This window comes from Felis catus, chromosome D2 (assembly GCF_018350175.1).
Source record: "Felis catus isolate Fca126 chromosome D2, F.catus_Fca126_mat1.0, whole genome shotgun sequence".
Classification (NCBI taxonomy): Eukaryota; Metazoa; Chordata; class Mammalia; order Carnivora; family Felidae; genus Felis; species Felis catus.
The window spans coordinates 9,169,003-9,192,729 of NC_058378.1; the positions used below are offsets into that span (position 1 = coordinate 9,169,003).

Below are 23,727 nucleotides of genomic sequence, written 5' to 3' on the forward strand. Positions count from 1 at the left end.
TCTCGCATCAAACCTGAGAGCGAGGCCGACGCAGTAGCTGCAGGAGACCTGACCTCTCCTGGGGAGTAATTTTCAAGTGAACGTGGCCTTGCATTGGGGGAATTCATTGTTGTTTCTGGAGAACCCGAATGATGGTGTCCAGGTCCCTCCGGCACCCTGCAGCCTTGCCTGTGCCCTCGGTAGCAGCGGTTTGCATTTACAGAAGGTCCAGCTTGCGATTCAGGGTTACAGGAAGGGCCAACAGCTTTCGATCTTGGGTAAGGATTCTAACTGGCTATGCTCAGTTTTCCTGGAACAGGGCAGCCATTGTGAGGGAAGAAGGGGGCCCCCAAGAGCAGGAATCCCTCCTAGGACAGTCGGTCAGTTGGCCCCAGACCGCAGCAGAAATGCAGAGCGAATGTGGAAGGAGCAAAGACCCTTGCCAGGACCGCCGTCGTGTCGAGATCCTCGCAGACTGGGTGACGGTGTTCGTTCTGGGCCAGCTTTCAGGAGGGACGGAAGCTGTGGCTAGGAGAGGAGGGTGAAGCAAAAGGAACGGAGAATACTTAACTGCTCTCGAGGGAGGTGTGGGGGCATCATGCGGAAGGAAGGGCTTGCCAGCCAAGTGGAAGGAAACCACCTCTTTCATCCCTTCCTTCTTTGCTCCTCCCCCACATTCTGAGCCCTTGCACAGGACAGCACAAGTAGCCATGGGCTGAATGCTCCCTCTGTCCCGATCTGATAGAATCCGAGATGGTTCTGCAGGAGAGGCCTTTAGGTCTCAGTGACCGCTCATAGTCACACATTTTGTGCTGGCAAAACCAAAAGCAGACATTGAGTCTCCTGATGGCCCTGGCAGGTGTTTTCTGCTTTGGCGACAGATAAGTCAGAACCAGTTTGTGGTGGTGGTTTTTAATCAAAAGATATGTTCGAGAACCTAAAACTGAGTTAAAGCAACCTCTTTTTTTTTTCCCCCTTAAGAAAAAGATCAGCCCTTAAAATTCGCTCCCTTTTTTCAGGACCTAGTGGGACTCTCTGGTGTGTAATGAAATTTACGACTTGAGTATTTTTTGCTCAGCATCAGTTTTCATGAAATCCCTATGTTCCATTCCTTGGCTTGTCTTAATTTGCTTAATTAGTGTACTGTGTTGTTTACCTTTTTCTGGGTTAGAGTGTACGTTGTTAGTAACTCAGTAAAAAAATTTATTTATTTATTTATTTATTTGGAAAAAAAATTTTTTGAGAGAAAGCATGCATGCACAACATGGGGAGGGGCAGAGAGGAAGAGAGAGAGAATCCCAAGCAGGCTCTGCACTGTCAACGCAGAGCCTGAAGCGGGGCTCGAACTCACGGACTGTGAGATCCATGACCTGAGCCAAAAATCAAGAGCTGGATGCTTAACCGACTGAGCCACCCAGGTGCCCCAACAAAATTTAAGTATTTTATCCTTAGTACGTCTCTACCCAACATGGGGCTCAAATCTACAACCCGAGATCAAGAGTCGCTGGCCCCACCTACTGAGCCTCCAGGCACCCCGAAAACAAATGTTTTTACATTTAAAAATGAGTGCGTCCCAGCCCTCCGGAATTGTTCCTGGGCTGCTCCCTCCCTTCCTCTCATCCTTTCTGTCCCTTCTCAAAGCATCTCCCCTTCAGAGTTGCTTTGCCAGCAGCTACATGGAATTTTGTAGGCTGGTGGCATCTCTCATGATCCGTCTTTCCTTCTCAGCTGTGCCCTCCTGGCTATCCCTACTCTTCCAGGGCCAGCAGAAGATGATCACATCCCAGGTGAGTTGTTCATTTACTCACAGTTTTGCCTAACAGTGATTATGTGAGGTTTATACAATTTGTGTGAGGTTTATTATAAAATGTCTGTACCTTCATATGAAATAGTACAAATAAAAATGTTAACATCAGGGAAGATAGAGAGCACAAGTCCACAAGTTACAGTACATGGGCCAAATACAGCCTGCTGCCTCTTTCTCTATGGCCCACAAATTAAACAGAAACAAATCAAGAGTGATTTTTTTTTGTGATATGAAATTCAGATTTAAGTGTCTCTGAAGTTTTATTGGGACATAGCTGCACTCATTTATTTGTGGCTGTGATTGCTTTCACATTACAGGGGTAGAGTTGAGTGATTGTGACAGAGATGGTATAGCTCGGCAAGCCTAAAATACTTACTAAGTGGCCATTTACGGAAAAGGTTTGCTGACCTCTGATACAGTAGGGCAAAGATGCCCTGTAGATAAATGCACATCTTGAGATCTTACTGAGTTTTGAAACTGGAACATAAAAAAGTTTTTTGATAACCTTCATTTGGTGACATTGTGTCCCTTCCAGTGACAATCCTGCAATAACTAAAAAAGTGGTAGGAATAAAGTGAATAATTCTCGTCCAATTCAGAGGAAAATTTGAGTTGCACATGAATTGTACCAGCATTAGGACTCATGGTTGTTCAAAGAAGGAGTGAATTTGGACAGACCATGATGATCTAGGATGGTCAGGAGGAGGAGGTAGGCTTTGTGACTGCCCTGGGGACTGGGCAGAATCTAAATCTTTGCAGAGTCTGGTGAGGGATTCCACTCTTTCAGTTGTGGTAAAATACACATGATGTGTAATTCACCCTTAAACCTTTTTAAAGTGTAGAATTGAGTTGCACTTAATACATTTACAATGTTGTACAACCATAACTGCCATCTCCTGTCAGAATAGCTTCATCACACCAGAAAGAAACCTCATACTTTTAATAAGCAGTGCCGTGACTTAATGAACAATTCCTCCCCAGTCTCCCCAGCCCCTAGCAACCACTAATCTACTTCCTGTTCGTGGATTTGTCTGTTCTGGATGTCTGATATAAATGGAATCATACAATGTGTAGTCTTCCACGTGTGACTTCTTTCACTTCCTTTAATGTTTTCAAGACCCACCTATGTTGTAGCATGTTATCATTACTTCATCTCCTTTTGTGACTGAGTGATATTCCCTCGTGTGTATACACCACCTTTTGTGTGTCCATCAGTTGATGGGCATTTGGAGTGATTCCATGTTTGGCTATTGAGAATAGTGCTGCTGTGAGCATTCACGTACAAGCTTTTGTTGAAGACCTGTTTCACTTTCCTGGGAGTAAAATTGATGGCGCATTCTATGTTTAACGTATTGTGAAACCGCCAAACTGTGTTCTGCAGCAAGGTCCCTTGCAAGTCCATGTGAATTTTAGATTAGCCTTTCTATTTCTACAAAACAAAGAAACAAAACAAAACGCACACACACACACACACACACACACACACAAAACACACAACACACAAAACAAAAACCCTAAAGCTGTTGAGAATTTGATAAGGATTGCATTGAATCTGTATATCACTTTGGGGATGTTTTATAATCCGTGAATGTGAGGTGTTTTTCCATTTGCCTAGGTTCTTTAATTTCTTTCAGCAATATTTTGTAGTTTTCAGTGTGCAAATCTTACAACCTCTTGCTTAAATTTATTCTTAAGTATTTTATTCTTTTAGATGCTGTTGTAAGTGGAATTGTTTCCTTTTTTTTTTTTAATTTTTTTTTTAACGTTTATTTATTTTGAGAGAGACAGAGACAGAACGCGAGTGGGTTAGGGGCAGAGAGAGAGGGAGACACAGAATCCGAAGCAGGCTCCAGGCTCCGAGCCATCAGCACAGAGCCCGACGCGGGGCTCGAACCCATGAGCTGTGAGATCATGACCTGAGCCACCCAGGCACCCCAGTGGAATTGTTTTCTTAATGCAACTCTGATTAGTTTCTCTTTCAACTTAGTTGAAAGCAGATAACTGAAAACACTTGATTGTAAAAGGAGATATTATCCATTCTCACTCACCAGTCAGTCGTTCCATCCTCTGATATCCTGGAGGTTTTGTGTCATGGGGGTAATGCACCTTAGTGAGATTTTACATGTTCTTTTTGAATATATTTTTTAGTAAAGAACATGTGACTAGACATTTTTAGCCCAATATGAAATGCTGTGTCTTTTATATTGGGAATTTAATGTTTCCTTTTTGTTGTAGTTAGTGATACGTGGTTTTAACTCCTTCATCTTTCATTGCAATTTTATTGTCCACACCTTCTTCTTACATATTAAAAAAACTCCAATATATTGAGGTGAAATTCATATCGCAAAATTATTATTATTTTTTTTGAGAGAGAGAGAGAGAGAAAGAGCAGGAGCATGCATGCCGGGAGGGGTAAGGAAGGAGGGAGGGAGAGAATCTTAAGCAGACTCCACACCTAGTGTAGAGCCTGATGATGTGGGGCTCGATCTCACAACCATGGTATGATCATGACATGAGCTGAAATCAAGTAGGAGGCTCAACTGACTGAGCCACCCAGGTGCCCCCAAAACAAAATGATTTTAAAGCAACCAAGTCAAATCAGTACATTTAGTACACAGTGTTATGAAACCACTACCTTTATTGAGTTTCAAAATATTCCCATCATTCTAAATAAAGCCCTTTACTCATTAATAAGTTTCTCCCTGTTCTTCTATTCACCCAACCCCTGGCAACCGACAATTTGTGTTGTGTCTCTACGGGTTGATCTGTTGTGAATATTTATTACAAGTGGAGTCATTCAGCATATGGCCATTTGTGTCTGGCTTCTTTCACTTAGCATGTTTCCAGGGTGTGTCCCTGTTTAGTACATGTCAGTACATTATTACTTTTTTTCTTTTTTAATTGTGCAAAATACAAATAACATAAAATTTACCATCTTAAACACTTTTAAGTGTACACTTAAGTGGTATTAAATACATTCATGTTGTTGTGTGTCTGTCACTACCATCCATCCCCATACTCTTTTCATCTTGTAAAAACTGAAATTCTATACCTATTAAACAATAACTCCCCAGTCTCCCCTACCTCCAAGCGCTGGAAACCACCGTTATACTTCCTGTTTCTGTAATTTTGACTACTCTGAGTACCTCGTATTAGTGAAATCCTGTAGTCTTTGTCCTTTTGTGACTGGCTTATTTCGCTTAGCGTTACGTCCTCAAGATTCATCCACGTTGTGGCGTATTGCAGGGTTTTTTCCATTTTTAAGGCTGAGTAATATCCCATTGTACGTATATGCACATTCTGCTTGTCCATTCACCTGTCCATGGACACTTGAGTTGCTTCCATGTTTCCACTATTGTGAATAATGATGCTGCCGTGAACACAAGTGGTTGAGACATGTGGTTGAGACCTACTCTTGGGTATATACCTCGAAGGAAAATTGCTGGGCCGTAAGGTAATAATGGTTTTAATTCTGAGGAAGCTCCATCCTGTTTTTACAATGGTCGTACCGCTTTACACTCTAAGCAGTCAGCAGCAGAGGATGGGAGTTCCATTTCCTCTCCATCCTTGCCAACAGTTGCTTTTTCTTTTTTTGGTAGTAGCAATCTTAATGGGTGTGAGGTGGGATCTTACTGTACCTTTGACTTGTATTTCCTTAATGATTCATGATGTTTACTATATTTTCTTGTGTTTATTGGCCATGTGTATATCCTCATTGGAGAAATATCTGTTCAAGTCCATTGCCCATTTTTGAATTAGGTTGTTTGGGTTTTTTTTTGTTGTTGTTGCTGAATTTTAGGAGTTCTCTTTATATTCTGGATATTAATCTCTTATCAGATATATGAATTATAAATATTTTCTCCTGTTCTGTCGATTAACTTTTAACTCTGTGGATAGTTCTTTTGATGTGAACATTACAATTTTCATGACAAGTGTGTCCGTTTCTTCTTTGTTACCCATGCCTTTGATGTCATATCCAGGAAGTCATTGCCAAATCCGGTGTTGTGTATCTTTTGTACTATCTTTTCTTCTAAGTTTTATTGTTTTAGAACTTAAATTTAGGTACTTGATGTGAGTTGATTTTTGTCTATGGTGTTAGGTTAAGGGTCCAACTTTATTCTTTTACATGTGGCTATCCAGTGTTTCTAGTGCCATTTGATAAACAGATGTCATTTTCGCATTGAGTGGTCTTGACAGCCTTGTCAAAAATCATTTGACAAGATGTGTGAGTGTTTATTTCTGGACTCTTTTTTCTATTCCATTGGTCTTATTTGTCCCTTTTTATGCTGGTACCATCCTGTTTTGATTGCTGTGGCTTTGTACTAAGTTTTGAAATCAGGAAGTGTAAGTCTTCCAGTTTTGTTGTTTTTCAGGATTGTTGTGGATAGTCTGGTTTCTTTGAATTTTAGGATGGGTTTTTTTAATTTCTGCAAAAAACATCATTGGGATTTTGCTAAGGATTTCATTGAAACTGTACATCACTTTGAGTAGTATTGACATTTTAACAAGAAGTTGTCTAATCCATGAACATGGGATGTGTTTCCATTTATTAATTCCTTCTTTAATGCCTTCAGCACTATTTTGTGGTTTTTATTGTGCAGATCTTTCACATCTTTGGTCACAGTAATTCCTAAGATTTTGTTTGATGCTTTGGTAAGTGGAATTGGTTTTGTAATTTCCTTCTCAGATCATTCATTGTTCCTATATAGAAATGCAACTGAATTTTGTGTGTTGATGTATCTTGCTACTTTGCTGAATTCATTTAGTTGATGCAGCCGCTTTTTGTGGAGTCTTTAGGTTTTTCTACATGTAATATTATTTCATTTGCACAGATGCCTTTACTTTTTCCTTTCTAATTTAGATGCTTTTTATTTCTTTTTCTTGTCTAATGCTCTGACTAGAACATCCAGTCCTGTGTTGAAGACAAGTGGCGAAAGCAAGCATCCTGACCCTCCTCCTGATCTGAGAGGAATGGCTTTCCGCCTTTTCACCACTGAGAATAATTTTTCGTGTGTGTGTGTGTGTGTGTGTGTGTGTGTGTTATATTTTTGGCTTTTGTTAAGTGGGGGTAGTTCCTTTCTATTCCTATTTTGTTGACTGCTGATACCATGAAAGATGGTGGGATTTTGTCAGATGCCTTTTCTGCATCACTTGAGATTGTCTTGTGGGGTTTTTTTTCCTTCATTGTATTGATGTGGTGTATTATATTAATCATTTTTTGTATGTTGAACCATCCTTGCATTCCAGGAATGGATCTACTTGGTCATGGTGTATAATAATCCTTTTTTAAAAATTAAATTAAATTAAATTAAATTTTATTAGTTTTTTAGACAGTGAGTGTGGACGTGAGCAGGGATGGGGCAGAGGAAAAGGGAAAGACAGACCCTTAGACAGGCTCCATGCCCAGTGTGGAGTGTGACAGAGGGCTCAATTTCATGTCCCTGTGATGATGACCTGAGCCATAATCAAAAGTGGGTTGCTCAACTGTCTGAGGCACCCAAGTGCCCCTATTTTATTTTATTTTTTAAAGGAAACATAATTAACATACAATTTTATATTAGCATAAGGTATACAACATACTGATTCAACAATTGTATACATTAGTGCTTACCACAATAAGTGTAGTCACCAGCTGTTGCCATATGTTATTACAGTATTACTGACTTTATTTGCTGTTCTATACTTTTCATCTCCATGATTTATTTAATAACTGGAAGGTTGTAACTCTTAATCCTCTTTCTCTGTTTCACCCATCTACCTACACCTTCCCTTAGCAACTACCAGTTGTTCTCAGTATTTATGGGTCTCTTTTTTGTTTCTTTGTTCATTTGTTTTGTTTTTTAGATTCCACATGGAAGTGAAATCATGTGGTATTTTTCTTTTTCTGTCTGTCTTATTTCACTTAGCATAATACATTTTAGGTCCATCCATTTTGTCACAGATGCCAAGATCTCATTCTTTTTAATGCCTATGTAATATTCCATTGTGTGTGTGTGTGTATACATATATGTGTATATATGCATGCATATATACACATATATGTATACATATATACACACACATATATGTATACATATATATATGTATATATATATATATACACTAAACCTTCTCTGTTCCTTCATCTATCAGTGATTCTTCCTTCATTCTTCCTTCCTTGTCTATTCCTTCATCTATCAGCATTCTTCCATATCTTGGGTATTGTAAATAATATAGGAGTGTATGTGTCTTTTCAAATGAAGTGTTGTTTTTTTTTTTCTTTTGGCTAAATGCACGGTAGTGGAACTATTGGGTCATATGGTATTTCTACTTTTCTGTTTTTGAGGAGCATCCATACTCTTTTCCACAGTGATTGCACCAGTTCCATTCCCACCAAAAATTCACATTTTTCTCCACATCCTTGCCAACATTTGTTATTTCTTTTTGATACTAGCCATTGTGACAGGTGTGAGGTGATACCTCATTGTGGTTTTGGTTTGCATTTCTGATGATGAGTGATGTTGAGCATCTTTTCCTGTGTCTGAGAGAGGGAGGGTTAGAGAGAGCAGGAGTAGGGGAGGGGCAGAGAGAGAGGGAGACACAGAATGGGAAGTAGGCTCTAGGCTCGGAGCTGTCAGCACAAAGCTCAATGTGGGACTCGAACCCACGAACCATGAGATCGTGATCTGAGCCAAAGTTGGATGCTTAACTGACTGAGCCACCCAGGCGCTCCTGTATGTCTGCTTTAATCAGGTGTATAAGTTCTTCATATGTTTTGGATATAAACCTCTTTATTGGATATATCATTTGCAGATATTTCCTCCCATTCACTGGTTTGCCTTTTTGTTTTGTTGATGGTTTGCTTTATGCAAAAGCTTTTTATTTTGTGTAGTTGCAACAGTTTATTTTTGCTGTTACTTCCCTTGCCTCATGAGACATATCTAGAAAAGTGTTTCTGTGGCCAATGGCAAAGAAGTTACTGGGTGTAAGTGTCTTCCAGGAGTTTTATGATTTCAGGGCTGACATTTAGGTCTAATCCCTTTTGAGTTTCTTTTTTGTGTATAGTGTAAGGAAGTGGTCCAGTTTAATTTTTTTGCATGTAGCTGTCCAGTTTTCCCAGCACCATTTGTTGAAGAGACTGTCTATTTCACAAAGTTTATTCTTGCTTCCTCTGTCATAGATTAATTGACCATATAGGTTTTGGTTTACTTCTGAGGTCTCGATTCTGTTCCATTGATTTTTGTGTCTATTTTCGTGCCAGTACCATATGTTTTGATTACTATAGCTTTGTGATATGTAATCATCCTTTTACTATGCTGCTGAATTCTGTTTGGAAATATTTTGTTGAGGACTTTTTACATCCATGTTCATAAAAGATATTGTAGTTTCCTTGTTCTCTTGAAGACAGTTTTTTAAACTAGAAAAGGATTCACCCATTTCCCCCCCCCCCCCCCCCCGCCAAGTTCTCTGTATGAGCTTGTTTTTTGTTTTTGTTTTTTTAAGATTCCACATGTAAGAGAGATCACATGGTACTTACTTGTCTTTCTCTTTCTGACTTATTTCACTTAGCATCATGCCATAAAGTCCATCCATGTTGTTGCAAATGGCAAGGTTTCATTCTTTTTTATGGCTGAATCATATTCCGTTGTATATACATACCACAATTTCTTTATGCATTCATCCATCAGTGGACAGTTAGGTTGTGTCCATATCTTGGATATTGTAAATAGTGTTGCTGTAATCATGGGGGTGTATGTATCTTTTTCAGTTAATGTTTTTATCTTGGGGGGGGGTGGTTAAGTACTGAGAAGTGGAATGGCTGGATCATATGGTAGTTCTACTTTTAATTGTCTGGAGAGCCTCCATACTGTTTTCCATAGCACCAGTTTACATTCCGACGCACAGTGCCCAGCATTCCCTTTTGTCTGCATCCTTGTTAACGCTTGTTCCTCCTTGTGTTTTTGGTAGCCATTCTAACAGGTAGGAGGTAATATCATTGTGGTTTTGATTTGCCTCTCCCTAATGATGAATGATGTTGAGCATCTTTTTTATGGGCCTGTATGTCTTCTCTGAACAATGTGTATTCATATTTTTTTTGCAAGTGAGTTATGTGAGTTCTTTATACATTTTGAATATTAGTCCCTTATGAGATACAGGACTCAGGAATATTTTCTGTGTTCAGTAGGTTTCCTTTCTATTTTTGTTAATGATTTTCTTTGGTGTGCAAAACATTTTAGTTATGATGTACTCCTATTGATTTCTTCTTGTGTTGTTTTTTTGCTTTTGGAGTCAAACCTAAAACCATTGCCAAGACCTATGTCAAGGAGCTTATTATTAGCACCTCTGTTGTTTTTTTTTTTTTTCAGGAGTTTTATATGGTTACATGTTTTCCTGTTTTCTTTGTATGCCTTGTGATTTTTTGATTAAACATTGGGCATTTGAATTTAATAATGTGGTAGCTTGGAAATCAGATTCTCCCCAGTCTGCAATGTTTGCTGTATTTTCTTCCTGTTTTTGTTTCTTCTTACTTATTTATTGTTTGATGGTGGTAGGCTCTCTTTGTGCCAAGGATCAGCCTGATGTATAAACGTAATGTCTTCTTAGGTGTGGATTCTTTAATTCCTGTGACAGGTATGTCTTTGCGGGTTTCCTTATGAGAATATCTTCTTTGAGATCAGAAAGAGTATTTTATTCCACTTGGAATTGTCAGTTCCAAGTACATGTGTGCACTCATATCTTTTGCATTAAAGAATAAATTGAGATATTGACTAGGAAGATGGCGGCATAGGAGGACGCTGGGCTCACCGCGCGTCCTGCTGATCACTTAGATTCCACCTACACCTGCGTAAATAACCCAGAAAACCACTAGAGGATTAGCAGAACGGAGTCTCCGGAGCCAAGCGCAGACGAGAGGCCCACGGAAGAGGGCCAGAAAGGCATGGCAGGAGATATTCAATGTGATGAACAGAAAAAATATGCAGCCGAGAATCTTTTATCCAGCAAGTCTGTCATTTAGAATAGAAGGAGAGATAAAGGTCTTCTCAAACAAACAAAAACTGAAGGAATTCATCACCACTAAACAGCCATACAAGAGATCCTAAGGGGGATCCTGTGAGACAAAGTACCAGAGACATCGCTACAAGCATAAAACATACAGACATCACAATGACTCTAAACCCGTATCTTTCTATAATAACACTGAATGTAAATGGATTAAATGCGCCAACCAAAAGACATAGGGTATCAGAATGGATAAAAAAAACAAGACCCATCTATTTGCTATCTACAAGAGACTCATTTTAGACCTGAGGACACCTTTAGATTGAGAGTGAGGGGATGGAGAACTATTTATCATGCTACTGGAAGCCAAAAGAAAGCTGGAGTAGCCATACTTATATCAGACAAACTAGACTTTAAATTAAAGGCTGTAACAAGAGATGAAGAAGGGCATTATATAATAATTACAGGGTCTATCCATCAGGAAGAGCTAACAGTTATAAATGTCTATGCGCCGAATACGGGAGCCCCCAAATATATAAAACAATTACTCATAAACGTAAGCAACCTTATTGATAAGAATGTGGTAATTGCAGGGGACTTTAACACTCACTTACAGAAATGGATAGATCATCTAGACACACGGTCAATAAAGAAACAAGGGCCCTGAATGATACATTGGATCAGATGGACTTGACAGATATATTTAGAACTCTGCATCCCAAAGCAACAGAATATACTTTCTTCTTGAGTGCACATGGAACATTCTCCAAGATAGACCATATACTGGGTCACAAAACAGCCCTTCATAAGTATACAAGAATTGAAATTATACCATGCATACTTTCAGACCACAATGCTATGAAGCTTGAAATCAACCACAGGAAAAAGTCTGGAAAACCTCCAAAAGCATGGAGGTTAAAGAACACCCTACTAAAGAATGAGTGGGTCAACCAGGCAATTAGAGAAGAAATCAAAAAATACATGGAAACAGACGAAAATGAAAATAAACAATCCAAACGCTTTGGGATGCAGCGAAGGCAGTCCTGAGAGGAAAATACATTTCAATCCCGGCCTATCTCAAGAAACAAGAAAAATCCCCAATACAACATCTAACAGCACACCTAAAGGAAATAGAAGCAGAACAGCAAAGGCAGCCTAAACCCAGCAGAAGAAGAGAAATAATAAAGATCAGAGTAGAAATAAACAATATAGAATCTAAAAAAACTGTAGAGCAGATCAACGAAACCAAGAGTTGGTTTTTTGAAAAAATAAACAAAATTGACAAACCTCTAGCCAGGCTTCTCAAAAAGAAAAGGGAGATGACCCAAATAGATAAAATCATGAATGAAAATGGAATTATTACAACCAATCCCTCAGAGATACAAACAATTATCAGGGAATACTATGAAAAATTATATGCCAACAAATTGGACAACCTGGAAGAAATGGACAAATTCCTAAACACGCACACTCTTCCAAAAATCAGGAGGAAATAGAAAGCTTGAACAGACCCACAATCAGCGAAGAAATTGAATCGGTTATCAAAAATCTCCCAACAAATAAGAGTCCAGGACCAGATGGCTTCCCAGGGGAGTTCTACCAGACATTTAAAGCAGAGATAATACCTATCCTTCTCAAGCTATTCCAAGAAATAGACAGGGAAGGAAAACTTCCAGACTCATTCTAGGAAGCCAATATTACTTTGATTCCCAAACCAGACAGAGAGCCAGTAAAAAAAGAGAACTACAGGCCAATATCCCTGATGAATATGGATGCAAAAATTCTCAATAAGATACTAGCAAATCGAATTCAACAGCATATAAAAAGAATTATTCACCATGATCAAGTGGGATTCATTCCTAGGATGCAGGGCTGGTTCAACATTCGCAAGTCAATCAACATGATACATCACATTAATAAAAGAAAAGATAAGAACCATATGATCCTGTCAATCGATGCAGAAACGGCCTTTGACAAAATTCAGCACCCTTTCTTTTTTTTTTTTTTTTTTAAATTTTTTTTTTTCAACGTTTATTTATTTTTGGGACAGAGAGAGACAGAGCATGAACGGGGGAGGGGCAGAGAGAGAGGGAGACACAGAATCGGAAACAGGCTCCAGGCTCTGAGCCATCAGCCCAGAGCCCGACATGGGGCTCGAACTCACGGACCGCGAGATCGTGACCTGGCTGAAGTCGGACGCTTAACCGACTGCGCCACCCAGGCGCCCCATCAGCACCCTTTCTTAATAAAAACGCTTGAGAAAGTCGGGATAGAAGGAACATACTTAAACATCATAAAAGCCATTTATGAAAAGCCCACAGCTAACATCATCCTCAATGGGGAAAAACTGAGAGCTTTTTCCCTGAGATCAGGAACACGACAGGGATGCCCACTCTCACTGCTGTTGTTTAACATAGTGTTGGAAGTTCTAGCATCAGCAATCAGACTACAAAAGGAAATCAAAGGCATCAAAATTGGCAAAGATGAAGTCAAGCTTTCACTTTTTGCAGATGACATGATACTATACATGGAAAATCCGATAGACTCCACCAAAAGTCTGCTAGAACTGCTACATGAATTTAGCAAAGTTGCAGGATGCAAAGTCAATGTACAGAAATCAGTTGCATTCTTATACACTAACAATGAAGCAACAGAAAGACAAAGAAACTGATCCCATTCACAATTGCACCAAGAAGCATAAAATACCTAGGAATAAATCTAACCAAAGATGTAAAAGATCTGTATGCTGAAAACTATAGAAAGCTTATGAAGGTAATTGAAGAAGATAAAAAGAAATGGGAAGACATTCCCTGCTCATGGATTGGAAGAATAAATATTGTCAAAATGTCAATACTACCCAAAGCTTTCTACACATTCAATGCAATCCCAATCAAAATTGCACCAGCATTCTTCTCGAAACTAGAACAAGCAATCCTAAAATTCATATGGAACCACAAAAGGCCCCGAATAGCCAAAGTAATTTTGAAGAAGAAGACCAAAGCAGGAGGCATCACAATCCCAGACTTTAGCCTGTAGTACAAAGCTGTAATCATCAAGACAGCATGGTATTGGCACAAAAACAGACACATAGACCAATGGAATAGAATAGAAACCCCAGAACTAGACCCACAAACGTATGGCCAACTATTCTTTGACAAAGCAGGAAAGAACATGGAAAATGGAAAAAAGACAGTCTCTTTAACAAAGGGTGCTGGGAGAACTGGACAGCAACATGCAGAAGGTTGAAACTAGACCACTTTCTCACACCATTCACAAAAATAAACTCAAAATGGATAAAGGACCTGAATGTGAGACAGGAAACCATCAAAACCCTAGAAGAGAAAGCAGGAAAAGACTTCTCTGACCTCAGCCATAGCAATCTCTTACTTGACACATCCCCAAAGGCAAGGGAATTAAAAGCAAAAATGAATTACTGGGACCTTATGAAGATAAAAAGCTTCTGCACAGCAAAGGAAACAACCAACAAAACTAAAAGGCAACCAACAGAATGGGAAAAGATATTTGCAAATGACATATTGGACAAAGGGCTAGTATCCAAAATCTATAAAGAGCTCACCAAACTCCACACCCGTAAAACAAATAACCCAGTGAAGAAATGGGCAGAAAACATGAATAGACACTTCTATAAAGAAGACATCCGGATGGCCAACAGGCACATGAAAAGATGCTCAACGTCGCTCCTCATTAGGGAAATACAAATCAAAACCACACTCAGGTATCACCTCACGCCAGTCAGGGTGGCCAAAATGAACAAATCAGGAGACTATAGATGCTGGAGAGGATGTGGAGAAACGGGAACCCTCTTGAACTGTTGGTGGGAATGCAAATTGGTGCCTCCGCTCTGGAAAGCAGTGTGGAGGTTCCTCAGAAAATTAAAAATAGACCTACCCTATGACCTAGCAGTAGCACCGCTCGGAATTTACCCAAGGGATACAGGAGTACTGATGCATAGGGGCACTTGTACCCCGATGTTTATAGCAGCACTCTCAACAATAGCCAAATTATGGAAAGAGCCTAAATGTCCATCAACTGATGAATGGATAAAGAAATTAAGAAATTGTGGTTTATATACACAATGGAGTACTACAGGGCAATGAGAAAGAATGAAATATGGCCCTTTGTAGCAACATGGATGGAACTGGAGAGTGTGATGCTAAGTGAAATAAGCCATACAGAGAAAGACAGATACCATATGTTTTCACTCTTACGTGGATCCTGAGAAACTTGACAGAAACCCATGGGGGAGGGGAAGGAAAAAAAAAAGAGGTTAGAGTGGGAGACAGCCAAAGCATAAGAGACTCTTAAAAACTGAGAACAAACTGAGGGTTGATGGGGGGTGGGAGGGAGGGGAGAGTGGGTGATGGGTATTGGGGAGGGCACCTGTTGGGATGAGCACTGGGTGTTGTATGGAAACCATTTTGACAATAAATTTCATATATTGAAAAATTAAAAAAATAATAAATTGATTCGTCAGTGGTATTTCTACTCTAATCTCTTTTTTACTCGCAAAGTCTAACACAAAACAAGGTATATATATAGTAGAGGTTAGTAAGATTATCTGGTCAGTTTTCAACAGCAAAACATGTAAGAATTTGTCTTTGAACATCTTTTTTTTTGTTTGTTTCATATTTCCTGATTCTTACTACTTTAGACTGAGTACAATGTGCTTTTGCAGGGCTTATTGTCATTCGGGGATGTGACTGTGGGCTTCACTGAGGAGGAGTGGCAGCGCCTGGACCCTGCTCAGAGGACCCTGTACAGGGACGTGATGCTGGAGAACTACAGCCACCTTGTCGCAGTGGGTAGGTAGTGCTTGTTTCTCAGGCAGGCCTCCAGTATGTGTGCCTGTTTTGTATTTACAGAAACCTGTAGAGTTTTTGTAGACTACAATAACATTTAGCTTTGGAATTTGGAGGCCAAGGATGGTTTATCCCTTTTGGTTGTCACGAGGAATTTGTTTCCCTCTGTCCCGTAACAGGGATTAAATTAAATTTTTTTTATTGTGCAGTTTTTGAGTTATACTGTCGTCCACCTTGAGGAGTCCTGAAACTCATCCAGTTTGTCCCACGTGATATGATTCTTATTCACAGGGTTATCCATTCCTAAACCAGAAGTGATCCTCAAGTTGGAGCAAGGAGAGGAGCCATGGATATTAGAGTCCCCAGGCCAGAGTGACCCAGGTGAGTCAGTCATTGTGAGTCAGTTGGAGTTTAGGAGGAAATTAGATGATAAAGCATTAGTTGAGAGCTTAAGGGCATTGAAATGGTCTTTGAAGTGGTCTTCAGGAATCACTTTTTAGAGTCTCTGATGAGCCTTTGGAAGTGGCATGTTGACTTGACTCAAATGTTCAGTGTCCCTGAATCACCCAGAATCTCCCAGTGTCACTTCTGTGTACGAAAGGAATAATTATATTGAATTAAATGCACACATCTTAAGATATACTTTCTATATATGCTATATATGTGTATGTGGACCATATGTATGTTCTGTGTGTGTATATATATAGTATCTGGCTTCTTTGGTTCAGTATTATGTCTTTGAGAAACATTCATGTTGTGTGTATGATTAGTTTATTGCTGTATATTGCTGTGTAGCATTCCATTGTGATTATCCCAGAGTTTATCTCTTTATTTTTATACTACATATTAAGGATACATATTCGTTTTGAAACCTATTTGGTTTGAGTTTTAAAGTATTTAAGCATCAATATGAATAGTCTTGTGTGTGTCTTTTGGAGGAAAAATTGTTTTTAAATCTTTGAAATCATATCCTATATATCTATATTTATATGTATCTATTTATATATTAAACGTTCATTCATTTATTTTGAGAGAGAGAGAGCATTCATGTGAGCAGGGGAGGGGCAGAGAGAGAGGGAGACAGAGAATCCCCAGCAGGCTGCATGCTGTCAGCACAGAGCCCAACACGAGGCTCGATTTCACATGTCATGGTCTCACAGGTCATGAACTCACATGACCTGAGCTGAAAGCAAGAGTTGAATGCTCACTGGACTCAGCCTCCCAGGCGCCCCTAAACTCTTAATGTCTGTTAGATGTGTGACCAGAAACAGGCTTGCTGGGTACAGAGTAGCTACATATTTAGCTTTATCAGTATTTTTTAAACAGTTTTCCAAAGTGGTTGTACTACGTCATATTGCTACTAGCAGTGTGTGAGAGTTTTAATTGCAGTTCATCATTCACTTGGTATTGTCAGCCTAATTAATTTGCTGTTCTAGTTATTGTGTTGTGCTATCTTGTTCGGTTTTAATTCCCATTTCTCTGCTGACTCATGATGTTGTGCATCCTTTCATATGTTTGTTGGCTTTTTGGATTTCCTTTAGCAAAGTAACTGTTGACGTCTTTTGTCGATATTATTTTATTGGGTTATTGGTCTTACTGAATTCTAGAATTTTTAAAATATATTTTGAATATAAATTTTTGGCAGATGTATGTAGTTACTGAAATCTTTTCTGAGTTATGACTTGTCTTAGTCTCTTGATGACTTCTGAATACGGTTACAAAGACTGTCCTTTCCCCTGCTGAATTGTGGTTTTATCTTTGTCATTTATTGAGTGACCATATATTTGTGGTTTTCTTTCTGGACTTCTGATTTGTTCTACTGGCTGATTTATCCTTCTTTACAACAATACCACTGCTTTTTATTTTTATAACTTAATTATAAGTTATGACATCTGGCAGTGTTAGCCTTCTGGGTTGGCTATTTTCTTTTTTTTAATTAAAAAAATTTTTTTTTAATTTATTTATTGTTGACAGAGCACGAGCAAGGTGGGGCAGAGAGAGAGAGGGAGAGAGAGAGAGACTGTCTCTCTAGACAGAATCTGAAGCAGGCTCCAGGCTCTGAGCTGTCAGCATAGAGCCCGATCAGGGCCCAAACCCATGAATGGTGAGATCATGACCTCAGCAGAAGTCGGATGCTTAACCGACAGAGCCACTCAAGCACTCCTGTGTTGGCTATTTTCTTCAGGGTTCCTTGGCTATAACATGAATACAGAAAGTTGCCAAGAACATCTTTTTGGCTTTAGTTTTATTTATTTATGCATTTATTTATTTTTATTTATTTTGAGTTATATAGAGACAGCACGAATAGGGGAGGGGCAGAGAGAGAGGAGATCTTATTCCAAGCAGACTCTGCGCTGCCAGTGCAGAGCCTGACCTGGGGCTTGAACTCACAGAACTGTGAGATCATGACCTGAGCTGACACCCAAGAGTCAGACACTTAACTGACTCAGCCACCCAGACGCACCCATTGTTTTTTAGTTTTCTATTAGATTTATGTATTTAGTTTTTAAGAACATCTTTTTTTTTTTAATGCTTTTTTGTTTGTTTGTTTGTTTGTTTGTTTGAGAGAGAGAGAGTGTCCGTGCTAGTGGGGGAGGGACAGAGAGACAAAGAGACACAGAATCTGAAGCAGGCTCCAGGCTCTAAGCTGTCAGCACAGAGCCTGACACAGTTCGAAGTCACAAACTGTGGGATCATGACTTGAGCTGAAGTCGGACATTTAACCAACTGAGCCACCCAGGTGCCCCAAGAACATGTTTAGTCTACAAAATATATTAAAATAATTTTTGTGATGCCAGATATTATGGATAATGCATTGCTACTATGAGCTTTTGCATTTTCATATACATGTTAAAAGCACCTTGTCAATTTGTACAAGTACACACACACTCCCTACACCTACCTTTTTAGGGCTTCTATTGGGATTGCATTGCTCATTTTGGAGAAAATTGACATGTTCATAATACTGAGTTTTCCAATCCATGACCATGGTATGACTCTATTTAACTCTTCTTTAATTTCTTTCTGGTTTTTTAGTTTTCAGTTTAGTAGTTTTTCCCATCCTTCATTAAATATATTCTTTGTTTTTTAAGTTTTATTTGTTTAAGTAGTCTTTACACTAAGTGTGGGGCTTGAGCTTACAACCCCAAGATCAAGAGTCACATGCTCCTCTGACTGAGCCAGTCAGGTGCCCTTTAGTAAATATATTCTTAAATATTTTTATGTTTTCTTATACTATTTTCATTTTTAACCTTATGCTATTCATACTATTTTATTCTCCAGTTGTTTAATGCTAACATATAGAAAAACAGTTGATACTTGCACCCTGGCTTTGTATCCTGCAACTTGGCTAAATTTACTGATTTCGGTAGTTTTATAGATTTTTTAAAATTTCATAGGTAAACAATTGTGTTCTCTAGGAATAAAGATAAGTTTACTTCTCCTTCCTAATGTTTATACATTTTTTTTTCTTAGCCTATTGTACTGGTTGAGAATGCCAGTGATGTGATGTATAGAAATGATGAAGGTGAACATTTTTGTCTTGTTCTTGACTTCAGGGAGAAACTGTTGGGTGTATTATTATTAATTTTGACTTTAGCTGAAGGATTTCTATAAATGTCTTTTATCATTTTGAAGAAGTTCTATTCCTAATTTGCTAGGAGATTTTTTTTTTTTTTTTAGATCATGACTGAGTATTGAATTTTGTCAAATGCTTTTTCTGCATGTATTGAGATAGTCATACTTATTTCATATTTATTATGTTAATATGGTGAGTGATCTTGATTGATTTTCAAATGTTAAACCAACCTGATATGTTTGAAATACGTTCTTCTTCATCATAATGTATTTTGCTGTTATAATCACTGAGTTTGGCTTTTCACTATTTTGTATAGGGTTTCTCTGTGTGCGTGTGTTCATGAGAGCTGTTATCCTGTAATTGTCCTCATCGTAATCTTTTCAGGTTTTGGGTTGAAGACTGTACTACCTTCATAAGATGAGTTGGGCGGTTTTTCATACTTTTCTATGTATGATATGTGAGATTATGTTATTTTTTTTAATGTTTGAAAGGTTTCACCTATGAAGCCATTGGGTCTGAAGTTATCTCTTGGTGGAGATTGTAAATTTCAGACTGTTAAATTTTTAGTATTTGTCTTTGTTAATTTTACCGTAAATACAATATACAAGTATTGGTACGAGTATCTGGATTAGAGCAGATGAATTATTATTTATGTAAAGCCAAGTAACAATTTTGTGGTTCTGGTGTACCTCGATTTCTTACTCTCGGAGCAATAAGAAAAACCAGGGGTCTTGCACATACATGCAGAATTGGTATTTTGGGTGCAGAACACTGATAAAATGAATCTGGGTGCTTGCATAGAGGAGAGAGGTAGTTGTCCCCCTACCCTTTTTAAAGCAGAGAGGGGAACCTTTGCTCCCTTAGAAAGGAGCCCAAGTTCACACTCTAATCCTTTGGACTATGAGTAAATTTCTTCAGGGAAAAAGACGGTCATTATCTCCAGCTATGTGTGTATGTATGTATGTATGTATGTACTTTTTAAGTTCATTTATTTATTTTGAGAGGCAGGGGAGGTGCAGAGAGGGAGGATCCCAAGCAGTCTCCACGCTGTCAGCGCAGAGCCCCACTTGGGACTCCAACTCATGAACCATGAGATCATGACCTGAGCCAAAGCTGCGAGTTGGACGTTTAACTGACTGAGCCACCCAGGCGCCCCTGTCTCCAGCTGTATACCCAGGATGGCATCAGAGTCCCAGGTCCAGCATGCCCACTGAACTGTAAATCTCTCTAGAGTGTGTCCTTATCTCATTAGTCATTAATTACTTTCCAAGCCTCATTCTTGCACCTTAAGCTCCAAGTTTTATTGAGATTTGCTCAAAAAGTCCTAACTGTTCAGTAACATAAAATTTATTTTCCCTACAGTCCCACAGTACCATTCGTTTTATTTCTGACTTCTGGCCAGTTTTTCTGTGTACATGCCATTCTTCATTTTGTTTTAGTTTTGAAACAGGTTTGTATGCTGAAAGCTAGATGCTCTTCACGTTTTTCCATTCACCTTTTACCTGGCCTGAGGTGGTAAACCAGCTGCGGCAGCATTTATTGATATTTTGTACAGACTGTGCCTTGGTCTGTGTGGAAGAAGTCTGTGGCACGCTCTGTGGTCCACACAGCCGTGGCCAGCCAGTTAAAACTGACTTGAATGTCTTCTAGGCTGAGGCAGGGTCATGAAGCATTTCAGCTCAAGGCAGGAAAAGATTCTGTCCCTCTTTCTAACAGAACACCTGCACTGTAGGTGACACTGCTCACAGAGTGCATGTCTGGGGTCTGTTCAGCACCAGGTGTTTGCTCACATACTTGAGTGTTTCTGATAACCACCCCTGGGTGCAGATCACACTTCAGTTTCAAGTTAATGCCACACACACACACACACACAATATCTCAGAGGGTATACTGGGAAATAAAAATTTTGCAGTTGTTAGCACCACCTGCCCCCGCTGCCTCCATCGTGGCTTCTCACTGTCTGGTAAGCTTTAGACCCCCACCCCAGTACCAGTCTAAATACTTGGTTTTGTCTTCTTTTCAGGCAGTCAGTTCCAAACAGTCCTGCTTTTCCATGACGCCATTTCGTCCATCCCCTTCCCTGTGGTATGCATGATACCCACAGGTGCTCCGAGCTGCTGTCTTGTGACACCAAGCAGGGATGGGAGAAGCAGCTGCCAACTTCACTGCCAGGGATTCGCTGCAGTTTGTAGTTGGGTTGAAGAGCGAGGGCGGCAGTTAGCGGGAGCAGCAGAGGCATTGGTCCTCCCTCTGGGAGGAGAACTCCGAGAGCAGGTTTGACAGCCCTGTCCCCATGCTGCTATAAAGGTTCGCTTTCCAGGTGCCACAGAGTTTGCTTTCCTTCCGTCATTACAAAGTCTTCGTGTCTTATTGGAAACTGCAGCCTCACAGTCTTTCCAGCCATCCTCCACTCTCAGCCAGATCTTGCATCTGGAAGGGCCAGGTACAAGGGAGACCACAGCCCTGTAACAGAAGCGTTTTCATGCAACTTAGAATTAATTCTGATGCTCGAAACTGTTTTTTGGCTGTGTTCTGGCCTGGAGTCGCTGTCAGGGAAAAGAGATCCATTATGCCCACGTGAACGGTCAGGGTGAGATGTTGAATTTGCAAAAGAGGTCCGTGTACTACCCGCCCCCATATTCACCCTTTTTCCCCTAATCGTATCCAGGAAATAGCCTGGAGACCATCCCTTTTGAGGACAGCTGCATTTAAATTTTTTTTTTTTCAACATTTATTTATTTTTGGGACAGAGAGAGACAGAGCATGAACGGGGGAGGGGCAGAGAGAGAGGGAGACACAGAATCGGAAACAGGCTCCAGGCTCTGAGCCATCAGCCCAGAGCCCGACGTGGGGCTCGAACTCACAGACCGCGAGATCGTGACCTGAGCTGAAGTCGGACGCTTAACTGACTGCGCCACCCAGGTACCCCAAGGACAGCTGCATTTAATAGACTGTTTTGCTAAGGTGTGTGTACCAAGAAAGAGGTGAGGGAAATAGACTCATTCTTGCTCATTATTGAAAAGTCACAGTAGTGAGATATCCTCTAAAGGAGTTTAAAATTGAGATTGATTCCCTGTCCCAGAATGGGTGCTCCCTACCCCCCCACCTTGCACCTTCCACAGGAACATGAGCTAAGAACACAGTCAGCTCCTGTAGTCTGGGCGGTGCAGGCCCCGGCACCAGAAGTAGCCCTCTCCACGATTCTGCCAGGATTCGCCGTGTTTCCACAGCCCACAGTGCCTCAGGGTGGCTTTCAACATTGTCATGGTCAGAGTCCTGCCACTACACAGAGGGACCACACCTGCTTTCACACCTGCCTGGCAGAGCTGAAGGACACAGCAGAGCAGCAGCTAGGAGGGAGCTCTGTGACTCCATCAAGGCCTTTCTTGCTGGGTTTTATTTTAAAAAGTCTTTTTTGGGGGCGCCTGGGTGTCTCCATTGAATGTCCAACTTAGGCTCAGGTCATGATCTCGTGGTTCAAGAGTTTGAGCCCCGCTTCGGGCTCTGTGCTGACAGCTCAAAGCCTGGAGCCTGCTTCGGATTCTCTGTCTCCCTTTCTCTGTGCCCCTCCCCCACTTGCAAGTGCGTTCTCTCTCTCTCTCTCTCAAAAATAAATAAACATTAAAAAAATGAATAAAATAGAAAGTCTTTCTCACCTTGCCAGTGGTAGATCCACTCAAGTTGATCCACTCAAAAATGGGTTCAACAGGCTAGAGACCCATCATCACTCTCCAGTAAATCAGGCATCACATTTTAACAAGAGCTCATTAGCAAGTTCAAAATGATTTTTCCAAAAGGCAGCTAGCTCCCAAAGTGTCTCTCTGTCTGGACAGGCCCTCCCTAGTTCTGTTCTCCTTCTGCACACGCCCTCCCCTAGGCAGATCATCAGTCTTGCAGACTTGTTCTGTCTCCAGTACTGTAAGATTCTACACATGGACACTAAATCCTCACCCACAGACACTTCTTCCCTTGATAGGGACGACTGTCTCTGGGACTTACACCAAATTGTTTTCTGCCACATCTTTGGACGTAGTAGCCACAAGAAAATAAAGAGCTGTTTTTAAATATTCCCCCTTTTTTTGCTTAGTGCAAAATTCGCACCTACTCCTAGAAGCTAAATTCAGCGTTGGGTGTTGGCTGGGGCAGAGCTGGGGCTGCAGGGCTGCCATGGAAATCTTTTTAGGAACCACCCCCCCCCCCCCACCGCCGCCTTTTAAGAGTTCTTCTTTGATCCACGGTTGCTTAGAAGGGAGTTGCTTCTAAAATCATTCTTTTGTAGTTATCCTTCAGGTCTTGAGTTCTGATTTAATACAGAGAAGATTCTTTGTGTGATTTCAGTGGCTTGAAAGTTGTTGATGTTGTCTGTTTGTACTTGAGAAGGATATATGTTCTACAATTGTTTCGTGTAGTGTTTTATAATGGTCTTCTGGTCTTCAGGTCTTCTGTATCCTGATTGTCTTTTGTCAGCCACTCTGTCAGTTACTAAGTAAGGTGTTTTAAAATCTCCAAGTATGATATTTCTTGAAGCTGTATTATTAGGCAGACAGAAATTTACGATTGTTATGT

At 40.1% G+C, this 23,727-nt stretch overlaps 1 protein-coding gene across 1 annotated transcript in view; it reads left to right on the forward strand.

The window, feature by feature from the left end:
* Positions 1-23,727, forward strand: part of LOC102900951 — an 80,970-nt gene that overhangs the window by 50,005 nt on the left and 7,238 nt on the right. The window contains 4 exon segments of the mRNA XM_045041015.1: positions 52-257; positions 1,708-1,766; positions 15,461-15,587; positions 15,876-15,965. Of these exon segments, the coding sequence (XP_044896950.1) occupies positions 52-257; positions 1,708-1,766; positions 15,461-15,587; positions 15,876-15,965 (482 nt within the window).